Raw genomic sequence first — 15,919 nt, 5'->3', positions numbered from 1 at the left:
GAATGACCGTGGCAGAGACTCGCAAAAGTCTAGGTCTAAGTCGCGTGGTAAGTCGAACAGTAAGTCTCATGGGAGAAATGCCTATGTGACATGTCATCATTGCAGCAAGAAGGGTCATATACGCCCATAGTGTCATGAGTTGCGCAATGAGAAGGAGAAATACAAAGTACAAGAAAAGTCCTCTGATCACAGCATGGTACCTATGAAATCCAGTGTGAAAATTGAGGAGATAAATGTCATGCAGATTGATGACTCCGATGGGGAGTACATACTTGTAGCCAATTCTTGTGATGCTATGCCATTGACCGAGGTTCACTCTATGTATGCGTAGTACTGGCTTTTGGACTTTGGTGCTTCATTTCATGTTACACATGCCGTGAGTGGTTCCATTCCTATCACACTGTCTCGAGTTCAGTTTGCTTGGGTGATGATACGTCACTTGCTATTGTTGGCATTGGGGATGTATGGCTGGTGTTCTCTATTGTGGTAGTACTTTTCTGTTATAGGATGTACGTCATGTACCTGTGCTTACACGCAGTCTTATGTCTGCAAAGCAGCTTGATGTTGCTAGATTTCATGTTTCATTCGGGGATTTTGGTGCGCAGATCGGATGTTGTACGCTTGCGTAGTGAATGTCAGAAGGTCCCTAAGAACAATAGAACTCTACTTTTTGCACAAAATTCAAGGTAAAAAGCATGAACGACATGAACAAGAGACCAATTGGGTGCAATCTCCCCCCATGCCTTGTGTAAGCGCTCCACAAAGCATGCATTTTATGTATTAATCATCTTCAAGCTCAAATAATAGCCCAAATTACAAAATAGCAAGCTTTTAGCTTTTGAGTTTGCTTTAGCACAAAATAGGAATAAAGCTAATGGACGATGCCCAAAGAGTCTGGCATGCCCAATACAATGTCCAAGTAGAAATAACATAATCGTGCGCCCATGCGCATACAAAATAATAAATAAATATCCAACGCCTCAATAAATAGGCGTGACAAAATATAGACGCCATGCCTAAGGTATGCGCCCATCAAAATATAAATGATAAATCGAATACTCACTATCCTCCAATGCTTTCCTCCACCACTACTGCTATCTCTACACATCAACTGAAGCATTCACAATCGTTAGTAAAATAATACAATTAAACCAACAAAAGTGAATACCTAGCAGTCTTCAGCTACATAAATAAATCAACTGATTAGAAATCAATCCTAACCTTAATTTATTACGAGTGCGCACTCTAAACTCATAAACGTTTATTAATTTAATATGCATTTTGCGGAATCACCCGCTATGGAATCACCCATGTACACACTAAATTAATGAAACACTCGAAAACGACAGGCGTCCCCATCAACTTCTCACACAAAGAATCCACTTTGTGTATGAGCCCCGGTCATCAAAGTTTACGGAATCCACCGTAAAACCTCACGGAATCCACCGTGGCACGGAATCCACCGTGAAATTTGCCTCCTGGCATCATACCCCCGGGGTGGGATAGCAATTGACCTCAATTGCTATTAGCTCAATGTGGAGCTAACAGAGTGGGGAAAGCATTTAAGTCTCTAGCGTGCATCCATTGTGCTTCTTCTACAGGATGGTTCTTAAATTTAACTAGATATCTAGAATATCTTCGGCTAGTTCTAGTGGTCATAAAGTCAGTATCTATGATAGTTTCAAGTTCAAGTATTTCAGTCTCTTCCTCTAACAAAGGTGGGTTTTCATAAACAGGGTGTACAGGTAATTGGCCTCTAAAGGGTCTTAATAAACTAATGTGAAATGTGTTGTGAATTTTCCAGTGAGGTGGTAAATCTAACTTGAATGCATTGTCATTAATTTTATGAATGATCCTAAATGGTCTATAGAATCTAGGGGCTAATTTCACAACTGGGTGTCTATCTACACTTTGTAGTCTACGTTTTTCTATTCTCAACCAAACATAGTCATCAACTTTGAAATTCATTGTTTGTCTTTTCTTATTGGCTTGATTGGTATATGATTGCTGGGCTTTGGCAATCATGGCTTTAACCTCATCAAAAATAGTATTGTGCATACTAGCAATATCATCAGCACTTTGAATTCTATTTGACAAAGTTGCAACAGGTGTAGACAATCTATAACCATAAATCACTTCAAACGGTGCTTTCTTTGTAGATGTGTGTGGTGTATTGTTATATGCAAACTGTAATAAATGCAAATGTGTGTCCCATGTCTGTGGTTTAGAAATAGTATAAGCACGTAAAAGATCTAGTATAGTAATGTTAGTAGCTTCTGTTTGTCCATTAGTTTCAGGATGAAATGCAGATGAGAAATCAATTTTTGTGCCTAGGTTAGCAAACAAAGTGATCCAAAAGTTGTTACAAAATCTAGAATCACGATCAGAAATAATAACTTTTGGTAATCCATGGTTAGTGAAAACAGTTTTCAAAAACAATTGTGCTGCCTGTGATGCTGTTAAAGTTTTCTTACATGGAATGAAATATGCTTGTTTACTAAACCTATCTACTACTTTCCAAATCATATCATGGTTAGATTTAGGTAAACCAGTAATAAAATCCATAGAAATTTGTTCCCCTGGTCTTGATGGAATAGATAAAGGCATAAGTAATCCATACTGTTTACCATGATGTCTCTTAACTCTTTGACAAATCAAACATTCAGAAACAAAGTTAGATACATCAGTGTCCATATGCGGCCAATAAAAATCTTCAGTTAATGTACGTAAAGTAGATATGATACCTCTATGACCTTGACATGGAGGACAATGAATCTCATTCAAAACAAAAGATCTGAATGGAACTGTAACACATAATCTCTTTTCATAAAACATGAATCCATCATTATAAGATAGTGAATCAATAGGAATCAAGTTATTTTAAACTAATTTATTCCAATTAGCATGAAAAGTAATATCCTGATGATAAGTATCTTTCATAGCAATCAAAGAATCAAATGATATAACACAAATATTATGAATGGCAGGTCTTCTACTTAATGCATCAGCCACCACTACATTTTCTTTACCGGGTTGATATTGAATGATAGGATGAAAAATCTGAATAAAGGATGCCCATTTGATATGTCGGTCAAATATTTGGGGTTGGCTAAGTAAATGTCTAATACTTTGTTGATCGATCTTCATCATAAATTCTGAGCCCATTAAGTAGTGTTTCCATTGTCTTAAGGCTTGTACGATAGCTAATAATTCTTTGTCATATGTGGAATATTTCAATTCAGAGGGTTTCAGCTTACAACTAGAATAGGCTATATGATGATTGTCTTGCATAAGTACGGCTCCTATTCCTGATCCACTAGCATCGGTCACTACTAAAAAGAATGGTCTATTAAAATCAGGCAACTGTAGTACAAGAGCATGGGTTAATGCATGTTTCAATAAGTCAAAAGATTTATGTTGATTATTGGACCAATGATAAACAATACCTTTCTTCAAAAGTTTAGTCAATGGTAAAGCAAGTAATGAAAAATTACGCACAAACTTCCTATAAAAACTAGCAAGACCTAGGAATGATCGTAACTCATGCACATTTTTAGGTATAGGCCAGTTCAATATTGCATCTATTTTCTTAGGGTCAACTTTAATTCCATCAGATGATACTATATGACCTAAATACTCAATTTCTGTTTTAAAGAACTCTCTCTTTTTCGGATTGGCATACAGTTGATTATCTTTTAATAACTGGAAAACCAATGACAAATGCTCATAATGTTCTTTCTCGTTTTGACTAAACACCAAAATATCATCAAAGAAGACAATAACACAATACTGATATTTCAAAAATATACGATTCACCATTCTACTAAATGTAGCAGGTGCATTAGTCAATCCGAAAGGCATCACTAAAAAGTCATAATGACCAAACTGTGTCCTAAATGCAGTCTTGAATATGTCAGACTTATCTAGTCTTACCTTATGATAACCAGATTTAAGGTCTATTTTACTAAATATGGCAGAACCTTGGAGTTTATCCATAAGGTCATCGACTCTAGGAATTGGATACCTATTCTTTACTGTGATTTTATTTAAAGCCCAATAGTCAATACACATACGATAGGTATTATTCTTTTTCTTTACTAACATAACATGTGCACCAAATGGAGAATTACTAGGTCTAATCAGTCTTCTTTTTAGTAATTCCTCAACTTGACTCTGAATTTCTTTTTGCTCGATCTGGTTATGCCTATATGGTGCTTTACAAGGTGGTTGGGTACCAGGAATCAAATCTATTTTATGGTCTTCTGGACGTGAAGGAGGTAAACCAGGTGGTAGATCTTCGACAAAACAGTCTTTAAAATGTGCAAGAAATTCTTTATGCCTAGGGTGCATATGATTTTCTTTAACTTGCGGTTCATTCACCCAAATGAGATAAGTTTTACTACTTTTGCGTAATGCATGTTTAGCTTGAGTATGCGAAAGCAGTGGAAAAGCATTAGATGCATGCATACCATACAATGTAATATGTTTTCCTTGAAATTGAATATTAATCGAATGCGTGGAATAATCTATATCTGGATTATGCTGGTGACGCCAAGGCATACCTAAAATAATATCACTAGACTGTAATGGTATAACTAGAAAATTTCTTCTTTCAGTGTATTGACCAATTTGGATTTCTAAGTCATGCACTTCTTGTGTACCATTATACCTAGTGCCTAAGAATGCTGCTTTGATGCGATAATGCGTAGGTACAGTCTGTAACTTCAATTCTTTCACTAGTTTTGCAGAAATAAAATCATGAGTACTACCATCATCATGCAAAATAATTTTTTCCTTTCCATGCACTAAACATTTCATTGTCAATAAAGAATGTGGAGTTGGCATACCTAGTAAAGTATCCGAAAGGAGTAGTAATGTCGTCCTCATCTTCCGTGAAATCAGGCATTTCTTCATGTTCGTCGTCTTCCATTGCTCCAAGGCAGTTGATATGGATAGGTGGCTTCTTCGAATGGCAATTTGCTACTAGATGTCCAGGCTGGTGGCATTTATAACATACTATAGGTTTGGCTTTGGTTACATTGTTTGCAATGGCGGGAAGTCTAGGGTTATTAGGATTTGGCTGTGGAATAAGCTTAGGGTTTTGGTTGATATTGGATGGTAAAGCAGGTGGTTTTGCCCAATTCTTACGAAAAGATGATGAAGGAAAATGACCTTGATTAAATCTTCTAAAATTTGAGTTGAATTGCTTAGATCCGTAGTTACCATTGGCTTGGAATTGCTGTGAACGCTTGTCTCTTCCTCGCACCTTGTCTTCAATGTCATGAGCTAATGAAATTGCGTCTTTAAGAGTTACAGGCTTGAACATGTTAACTTCAGTGTAGTAATGCCCAAGTAGTCCAGACATATACTTGTGCTTGTGTGTCGCTTCAGGTACGTCTTCAAGCATATGTAACTGGAGTAATGCATTCCAAACGCGCTCGGTGTACTGAGGAATAGGCTCACGATCCCGTTGCTGAAGAAGGTCCCATTGCTTTATAGCTTTTTCATGAAATTGTGGAGGAAGGAAGTTCTGCATAAACTTCTTCTTGAAATTCTCCTAGGTAGCGAGACAATCTATACTCTTGCGAACCACGGTCCACCAAAGAGATGCTCTATCCACTAAATGATTAGTGACACACTTGATTTTATCTTTTTCTGCATATGTTTCCTCATGAAAGTAGTCATCAAACTGACTAATGAATGCAAGAACAGTTTTTCCCTCTCGAGTGCCATTGAAAGTACGGAATTTGAAATTTCTTTTACTTATCTTTGTTTCCTTGCGAATGGATTGAGCTTCAAGAGTCACGTTGATGGTACGTCAAATAAGGTCTTCAGATTGAGGTTCCTCTTTGTTGGTAGTCGATCTTTGTAAATTAGCCAATTGAACTTGTAATGCTTGTCTAGCCCGTCATTCTTTATCCAACTGCATCATAATTAAGTCCAGCTTTTGCTCCATCGTAGGTTCAGATAGGTCGCCTTCAGCCATTAAATCATGCATATGTGGTTCCGTCATCCTCTGCAACTCCACGACTTGAAGAAGAGGATGTAGGAGTGGTCCTCTGCCTCTGCAAGCTGGTCCTTCGCAGTCTAATGATGGAAACAGAGGTTCTTGATCGCCAGGAATCCACCGGTATCGACCGTTCGCGACGAGATTGACCATAGAGCTCGATCGTTCCAGGAGCTCCACCTTCGCACAAGATGGGTAGCGATTGGAAGCTCTTGATCTCAGCTTCGCTCTGATACCACTAGTGCGCAGATCGGATGTTGTACGCTTGCATAGTGAATGCCGGAATGTCCGCAAGAACAACAGAACTCTACTTTTTGCACAAAATTCAAGGTAAAAAGCATGAACGACATGAACAAGAGACCAATTGGGTGCAATCTCCCCCCATGCCTTGTGTGAGAGCTCCACAAAGCATGTATTTTATGTATTAATCATCTTCAAGCTCAAATAATAGCCCAAATTACAAAATAGCAAGCTTTTAGCTTTTGAGTTTACTTTAGCACAAAATAGGAATAAAGCTAACGGACGGTGCCCAAAGAGTCTGGCATGCCCAATACAATGTCCAAGTAGAAATAACATAATTGTGCGCCCATGCGCATACAAAATAATAAATAAATATCCAACGCCTCAATAAATTGGCACGACAAAATATAGGCGCCATGCCTAAGGTATGCACCCATCAAAATATAAATGATAAATCGAATACTCACTATCCTCCAATGCTTTCCTCCGCCACTGCTGCTACCTCTACACATCAACTGAAGCATTCACAATCGTTAGTAAAATAATACAATTAAACCGACAAAAGTGAATACCTAGCAATCTTCAGCTACATAAATAAATCAACTTATTAGAAATCAATCCTAACCTTAATTTATTATGAGTGCGCACTCTAAACTCATAAACGTTTATTAATTTAATATGCATTTTGCGGAATCACCCGCTATGGAATCACCCATGTACACACTAAATTAATAAAACGCCCGAAAACGACAGGCATCCCCATCAACTTCTCGCACAAAGAATCCACTTTGTGTATGAGTCCCGGTCATCAAAGTTTACAGAATCCATCGTAAAGCCTCACGGAATCCACCGTGGCACGGAATCCATCGTGAAATTTGCCTCCTGGCATCAGATTTTGCCTGGAAGATCACCAGTGGTGGCAGACTTGTGCTTGCTAGAGGTGCCAAGGATGGTAGCCTCTATCCTCTTATAGTTGATGGGTCCTCTGTTGACCATGTTTTGTCAATCAATTTCATCCCACATGTATCTCTTTGACATGCCCCTTTGGGCCATATGTTCATGAAGGGAATGAAAATGCTTTCTGGTTTGCAATACTTACCACCCCTTGACTATGCATGTTTTGATTCATGTGAGCATTGTCTTTATGGCAGAAAGACTAGGAATACACATAAGAAGTCTGGTAGGACATGCATGAGTGAGCCCGTGGCATTGGTACATTCGGATGTCTATGGGCCCATGCCCTATCAGTCTATGGGTGGTGAAAGTATTTTGTGACATTCATTGATGATTTTTCGCATAAAGTCTGGCCTTACCCCATTAAGCTTAAGTCAGATGTCTTGCCTGTGTTTCAAAGATAGCTTGCATTGGTTGAGAAACAGAGTGGGCACGGGTTGAAATTCCTTAGGACTGATAATGGGGGAGAATATGTGTCACGTACCTTTGAGCAACTATGTGATGAGAGGGATATTAAGCGTTAGTTGACTGCCCCCTATATCCCACCCCAGAATTGTTTGGCTGAGTGGATGAATAGAACCATCCAAAAGTGTGTATGTAATATGCTTAGCCATGCAGGCCTATCACAAAGCTTTTGGATTGAGGCATCAATATAGTTGTGCATGTCATAAATAGATCACCTTCCAGTGGTTACAGGTTGCAAAGGAGGTATGGACAGGAAAACCTCGTGTCTTATGCACATCTACGTATCTTTGGATGTGAGGCATTCTACCATGTGCCCAAGGACAAGCGGACTAAGTTGGATCCTAAGAGTGTCAAATGCATTTTCCTTGTCTATGGAGATGCATGCAAAAAATGGGTTACCATCTCTAGGATCTGCACGCACGAAAAGTCATCCATAGCCATGATGTAATCTTCCATGAAAATAAGATGCATAGGTAGCTTGAGAAGGTGGTAGAGATACATAGGGTTATATTTCAAGAGGAGCCACATGCTCATGCACAACCAATTGAACAGTCTACAGCAACAATCGGTACACATGGCCAGGGTGTTGGACAGGATTCTAGACGTGCAGGAGAGCCTACAGTGAGACAGTCTACTAGAGCTAGACGTCCACCTGATAGATTTGAGCCCTCGATGTATTATGTCTTGATTACAAATACAAGAGAGCCTCTCACCTATGATGAGGCTATGCGCAGAGGTGACAGTCACTCTTGGGAGAGGGCTATGCAGTCTGAGATGGACTCCTTGCATAAGAATATGACTTGGGATTTGGTTTCCTTGCCTGCTGGCAAGAAGGCTATGCCATACAAGTGGGTGCACAAGCTGAAAAGTACCCTTGGACATCCCAAGCCAGCTTATAAGGCAAGACTTTTTGCTAAGGGTTTTAAGCAGGAGCATGGTGTTGACTTTGATGAAGTCTTTTCTCTTGTGGTCAAGATGACCACCCTATGCTTGGTTTTGGCCTTAGTTGCGCAGCTTGACTTGGACATGTATCATATGGATGTCAAGACTGCATTCTTGCATGGGGATTTGCATGATGAGATATACATAGAGCAGCCTAAGGGCTTTGCAGAATCTGGCAGGGCGCATCTAGTGTGCAAGTTGAAAAAAAGTCTTTATGGCTAGAAGCATGCACTTAGGGGGTGGTATCATAAGTTTAATGCCTTTATGCAGTCACAGGGCTACAGCAGGAGTGCTATAGATCTGTGTCTTTACACAAAAAAATCTTGTGATGGCTCATTGCTTATTTTGGTACTTTATGTGGATGATATGCTGACAGGGAAAGCTCATGATGAACTAGATGCTCTTAAATCTCAACTGAAGAAGATCTTTGAGATGAAGGATTTGGGACATGCCTCTCATATTCTTGGTATGCGCATTAAGCGCGATAGGCATCAAGGACTACTCTATCTCTCACGGAGGAAGTACATTCATAAAGTCATTGAGCGTTTTTGCATACAGGACGTGAAGCTTATTGGTTGTCCGTTATTAGTTTTATGTGAAGGTCTCACAGGCTGATTGTCTACAGACAGATGAGCAAAGGGCTGAGATGGCCAAGATCCCTTATGCATCATCTGTGGGCAGTTTGATGTATGCCATGATGGCCACTTGTCCAGATATTGCCTTTGTAGTTGGTGTTGTGGCACACTATATGGCTGCACTTGGCAAGAAACATTGGGATGTATTGAAGGGTATCATGAGATACCTGAAAGGCACATCAGATATGTGTATTTTCTATTGTAGCCATGCTACAAGAGTTGTGGGCTATACAGACTCCGATTATGCAGGACATGCAGATAGTAGGAAGTCCACTTCTGGCTATGTATTCACCTATGCTAGAGGTGCTGTCTCTTGGATGTCCAGGGTTTAGAAATGTATGGCTCTCTCTACCACTAGGGCCAAGTATGTTGCAGCTACTAAGGCTTGCAAGGAGGCCATATGGTTTGGTCGTTTGGTTCATGACCTCGGGATTAATACTATACCTACGCTGCATTCGGATTCTATGAGTGCTATTCAGCTAGCCAAGAATCAGGTCTTCCATGCGAAGATGGAACACATTGAGGTAAGGTATTACTTCATACGTGGGGTCATGGAGGACAAGTCTATTGACCTTATCAAGATCTCCACTGACGAAAATCATGCAGATCTGCTCACAAACAGCCTCACTACTAAGCGCTTTGCCTTCCTCAGGAGATTGATGGGCGTTGGATGAGATGACATTTTTCCTCATATTGTTGTACATATGTACATTGTACTATCTTTTCTTTTTTCATTTTCACTTCTCACTGGGACAGATTCGCCTTTAAGTGGGAGGTTGTTGGGGGTAAATGCGCCTCCGTCTAGTCGCCTGTGTATTACTATACTGACAGTACCCGCCCACTGCATACTACAAGTGGCGAGTGCCCGTCCGTTTTTATGGATACTAACTTGGTTAGTATTACATAGATCTTTTACAACATGATCAATTGGGAATCAACAATACTAATAGTAGGAAACATGAGTCTATCTTATAAGACAAATCCATGCACAATTCTCTTCATTCTAAACTCCTAATCAACCTTTATTTTCAATGAGTGATAGTTTCATTATTTCTATACAATAGTAAAATGGCCTAAATATTGTCGAATTGAAGCCATGACTTATGACATAAAGAGATTCTTATGGAAGATCTGTAAGCCAATCATAATCTCAAATTTTATGGAGTAGAACTTATTGTGACTAGACAAAAGTAATAATTCATGAGTAAGATGAGGGACTAGGAAAAACCTAGAGTCCTTTGCAACAAGTAGTAGTTGATGTGATCTTACTAGACAAAATGGTAGGGAAAAAGCTTCAGCACAAGGCCATGCTTTTGCTTTTTAGAAAACCATCTCTTTCTTCTCTCTCTCTCTCTCTCTCTCTCTCTCTCTCTCTCTCTCTCTATGTTCATCGAGCCGTCTAGGTTGGACTTGTCTCGTCTCATACTACATGGTAGTTTGCAATGGCATTAGCGGACTGGTTGACAAGAATGATCATGATGATGGGGAGAGATCGGGTTTGATGTGAATGATGACAATTTCAATTGGAGAACGGCACCGTTGATCCTCACATATTAAATGATGATGTAAGGAATACTAAGGTCTTTTAACCTTTATAATTTGTCCCCCCTTAGCCCTCATTCACATGTAGGAACATAGCATTCGGACACTCCCAAAAGTTGTGGTAGATAGACCTTGAGATGTTGGAAATGCCTTCCACCTATCGATCTTAATCTTAAGATTGTCATGAAACCAGCTGAACTTGATAAATTTTGTGGAATGTGAACATCGAGTGCTGAGGAAATAATACAAATGAGCCATTGGGAAGGTTCTCGCAGAATACATGGCCTCGAGAAGTCGAAACAATGGTTTTAGCGAGAACATTGTAATTTGTACTAGTAACCAGCTGTTGTTTTTTGCCGTTTTTAGATAGCGAGGGCATTGATTATGGAGATTCTAGAACGTTATTTTTAAGACTGAATGGCGACTGGGACTTCCCGAAAGGGACAGAACCACCCGGAGGCGTTTACAGTGTTTACACGCGGCACGTGCGCTTGCTTGAAGACGCGTCAACGATGTAGAAGCTTCTCTCGAAAATACGATATTTTTAAAATTCCGAATTTAAACGATATTTGTAAATTTGGAATTTAATCGAATGCCTATTTCAGACACTGGAATTTGCGCTGTTCGAGATACGATTTTACTCGAATCTAATTAATTTCAAAATTGTGTTTCTTTTATTTTTCAAAGGTTGAAATCTCGAAAACTATGGTGATTCTTCTTTTTTCTAGTTCTGAAGTCGGTTTTTTCTTCGTTACGAGCTTGAATTTCGGGTATATTGAATTTTTAATTTAGAACTTTCAAAGGTTGGAGAAAAACCTTGGGGTACCCTTTGTTGCTTTAGACGATTAATTAAACGGTTTGTTGAATGGTGTTGCTTGTCTCGAGCTTGAATTTTGAATTTACTGGATTTTTCAAAGGTTGAAATTTTGGGAAAACCGTGGGTAGGTTTTTTTCCTTTTTATTATAATTTTAAATCTTGGAATGGTTTTCCTTGTGTTTCGAGCCTTTGGACTCGGTATATCGGGATTCGGCCTTGTCTCGCGAGCTTCAAGGCCCGAGACTCCGAGAGGGATCTCTCTCTCTCTCTCTCTCTCTCTGCCTGTTTGTGCATGTTTAGATTCTGTGTCTGTGCCTGTGTCCGTTTCATCGCATGTGCATGCAACTGGCTTCAGACGAGAAGACATTACTCCATCCCCTCTCATCATCAGCGACAAGAAGAAGAACGACAGCATGCTGGAGCTCTGCGGCGAGATTGGGTCTCCCCCGTCTCCTGCTTCCTCTTCTTTCTCTGCTTGGATCTCCATCGGTATCTTCCGACCTCGCAAGTTCAAGCACATCGGTAACAGCGAAGCGCTCGTCGAGCATCTGTCCGACATAGCCATCTCTTTCCATAAAACAGGGCTTGTGAAATCTGCAGTGCTTAAGGGCGTCAGCAGCGACCATGTACGTGCTTTGACATTTATTATGAAATGCTTAAACTCAATCAGGGTATTTGCTTAAACTTAATTAGGACTTTCATTGTTAATATTTTCTGCATCTGATCACCCTTCTCAACATAACTTTGCTGAAAGAAAACTTAGTCTTTCATGGTTGATCATGCATCTGCTTTAACATTTATTATGAAATGCTTAAACTCAATCAGGGGATATACTTAAACTTAATTAGGACTATCATTGTTAATATTTTTTGCATCTGATCACCCTTCTCAACATAACTTTTATGAAAGAAAACTTAGTCTTTCATGGTTGATCATGCATCTGATCATCCCGCTTAATATTCACGACCGCTCACATCAGATGCATGGCTTGGGTAAATACTTTTGCGAGATTTGGAGCCTTTCCTTTTCCAAAGGAGAAACAAAAACATTAATCATGGCTTGCTTGAACTCCTCCCAAGTGAGCTAGGTATGTTGAACACTACAGGGAAAAACAAGGGGAAGCAGGCCCTTTTCTCACATGGAAAAGTGTCAAATTATTCTTGTGTTTGTGAAGGAGTAATTTCCCTTGAGATTATTTGAGAAACCTTTCAGTTCTAAGGTGAACGAACCCATCTTTTCCTGCATGGCTGCTGTCAGCTCTAAGATGAACACATTCGTCTTTTCCCTGATTGTCTCTCGTCTGTCTTGATAGTATGATTTCATGCTCTCTGCTTGGATGCTCATGTTTCTGTGCTTGCTTTATACTTGTCCAGGTTGCTGTCTACTCATTATGGCAACAAGAAGGGGCATCTTCCAATGATCCTGATATTAAGGAGCACAAGTTGAGGTCCCGCAGGAGCTTACTACAGAGTTTGGGAATGAATTTGCTAAGAAAGCGAAGGGCAAAATATCCTCCATCAGCCCCACTGCCACAGTTAGCAGCATACGAGAAAGCTATTTCAGAAATAGCCCACGTTGTAGAGCTCTCATGGTATGAAGTATCATGCTGGGATAGCAAACATAAAGCCATTTCACCTTATCTTAAGAAGGGAGATATCGTGCATTTGAGGGGCATTTTTGGGAAGTTGCAGGATGAAGATGTTCTTTCTTACTCATGCTTAGCCATTCTGAAGTCTTACTTTGATCGGACTGAGGGGCTCTTGTCTTACACTTTCTACAAATCCTTGGATGGACTCAGAATGACTGGTTTGGGAGTTTGGCAAAGCTTTGAGATGGCATCAGTATTTTTACATGCTCCAGGAGGAGCACCTGAGGAGTGCTATTGGAGGAGTTTGGGTGCAAAGACACAGTTTGGCATATATAAGGTTGCTTTTGTCACGGATTGATAATAAACATATGCACTTGCCAACATGTTTTGGTAGAGTATTCCGCTTTTCTTACACAACGAGCATGCGCCTCCACATTGCAGCTCAGGCTGTGTGCCAGTTGTTACCAGAGCCAGAAATCACATCATGTCTGTGCTAGGTATGCTTGCTGAATGGCTGTCTAAAGTCTTTAGCATAAGTTTGAGCATTGTTGAATGTATGAACTGGTCTGTGTGGAAAGTGGAGTTGAAATGCGGGGACAGAGATGCTTGGTGCCTTGAAGCCTGGGCAGGTTCAGTGGTCTTTGACAAGAGGATTACACATGAAAAGTATGCAGCAATCCGAACGAGGTGTTCTGGTGATAACGATGTGTACTCTCACAAGTCACTTCATTGCAAATATATAGTGGTCACTGCTGATTACATGGTTGGAGTACAAGTGCGAGCTAACCTCATTGGACTAATCAACTTGGGATATATGTGCATGTTTTTCACTGTAGTCTGGAGTAGCTTTGCTTCACTTGAAGTTCCGTGCAGTTCATTGAAGTCCATTGTGGTTCACATGCTATGACTAACCCTAGAAAGTGGTCATTAGTTATCCTGAATGTCTAGGTATGGTGTGTTTCAGACCAAGCTGAGTGAGCGTGTGATTTGGGGCCATGTTCTCTTACACAGGACAATTGTATACTTCTTATGGGGTCTTTTGCAAACTTTATTGTGACCTTAGTTTCTATAACTAATCATTATGCACTTGGGTGGAGAAAGATACACCTTTCTGGTGAGGCAAAATAATGGGCAATCTCTAGAGATAAGAATCATCCACAAAGTACTGGGTTTATACAGAAGCTTTTTGACAGCAGTCTACCCAGCAGCAAGAAGAGAGAAGGTTTCTCCATTATGCATTCATTCTCTCTCTAAATTTGATGGCTTTACCTCACAATGCACAATATTCATAAATTAGGCCATATTAATACGAGCAATTGAATCAATAAGCTTAGTTTAAAATGTCCTTGAACCTTTATGGACTTGTAAACAAATTGATCCAAGTTGCAATATGTAAAGCTTAGATGAATTATACAAAAAAAGTATTCAGAGTACTCATTACTTTAACACATCTTGTTTTTGTAAGTTCTTACATGTGTATTGAGAGGGTTGAGATGCAGATATCTAACCTTTAGGGTTGTCTTTAGGCAACTTAAGAGGGTATCATCCTACATGAGATCTCTAAGAGTATGCCAACACTTTGTGTTTCCTTTTGAGAAGGACGATGTAAATATCTGTTACTAGTACTTGTATTTTATAAAAATAGCTCAAAGTTCAATAGTAGTAGATTTAATGATAATGCCAAGCTGCGTGAATGTATTTGATATTAAATTGATAGGGTGGATAATTAGGGCAAGTTGAAAAATATCCTAAGATATGTTTTCTCCATTGTATTGATCATTGGATCTATTTCTATCAACTAGGGCAAAGTTTGAGTCCCATCACTTTTTCCAACCTCCACAACTTCACTTGTTATACATTGAGGTGAGGCTTTATGCATTGTTGAATTTGTCTCCATCAAATTCTAGCTTGTTGTAATAATAGTTGCTTCACAATTCTTCACATTACATGTGCCTCACTACTTGGCACTAATCCAAGTCCTACTCAACATGCCTCACTATAGGCATTTGACTTGACATCCTACTCAAGTCCTATTCGACATGCCTCACTATAGGCATTTGACTTGACATCCTAATTTCTTTTTTATAAAATGCAAATAGATAGTGAATGGTGAAATGTGTGAGATTAGAGAGTCTTAAGGTTTGAATTCAATATTGAAAGAACTCAACCTAGCATCCCAACTCTAGGTTTTACTCACCATATGAAATGATCCTTTAACTCTTCCCTTTGCCACTTTAAATGAGCTTAGCTTCCCCTATATTTCAATTTCACAATTCATCATCTTAGTTATTACCTCTTCCCTTCGTCACAATTCAATTGCATGATGCTTGTGATCCTATGTGATCATTACTACCTTAATGCGTGCAAATGATTAGTTGCCTTTGTCCTTGGTTTCCTTTTCATTTAGTGAAGATTTTGATATAAATGATTTGTATAGGAAAATTATGTTGTTGAATGAAATGCAAGTATATACCTTGTACTTCAACTCCTAAAGGATTCTTCGATGAGTGTGCCCCTCCATTTCTTGTATCTTTAAGTTTTCCACATGTAGGTAACCCTAATAGCCCATTTGCCTTTTCAAGTTCTCTCTTTCTCTCTTTCTTTGTAATCTATCTTATTATTTTTCTTTTGATTATTAGGATTATCCAAATGCACGATACACTTCAATTAAGTTTAATTAAGTTGTGCACATATATGGTGTGCATTTGAGAATGTGAGGGACAATAGGA

At 39.4% G+C, this 15,919-nt stretch overlaps 1 protein-coding gene across 1 annotated transcript; it reads left to right on the top strand.

Annotated features, from left to right (window-relative positions):
- Window positions 1-11,774: 11,774 nt before the first annotated feature.
- On the top strand, window positions 11,775-14,765 carry LOC148009962 (uncharacterized). The gene is made up of 2 exons (XM_087673309.1): window positions 11,775-12,228; window positions 12,976-14,765. The coding sequence occupies exons 1-2, from the start codon at window positions 12,016-12,018 to the stop codon at window positions 13,546-13,548; spliced, it is 786 nt and encodes a 261-aa protein (XP_087529435.1). The 5' UTR covers window positions 11,775-12,015; the 3' UTR covers window positions 13,549-14,765.
- The last annotated feature ends 1,154 nt before the right edge of the window (window positions 14,766-15,919 follow it).

This window comes from Lygodium microphyllum, chromosome 30 (genome assembly GCF_053477565.2).
Source record: "Lygodium microphyllum isolate KBCC chromosome 30, Lygodium_microphyllum_v1.1.10, whole genome shotgun sequence".
Lineage (NCBI taxonomy): Eukaryota > Viridiplantae > Streptophyta > Polypodiopsida > Schizaeales > Lygodiaceae > Lygodium > Lygodium microphyllum.
This window is presented reverse-complemented; position numbering and strand designations above follow the sequence as displayed.

Bases quoted from the DNA above. Each gene is read 5' to 3' on its own strand.
- LOC148009962 (XM_087673309.1), top strand. From the start codon at position 12,016: ATGCTGGAGCTCTGCGGCGAGATTGGGTCTCCCCCGTCTCCTGCTTCC. The intron at 12,229-12,975 runs GTACGTGCTTTG...ATACTTGTCCAG, and splicing joins AGGGCGTCAGCAGCGACCAT to GTTGCTGTCTACTCATTATG.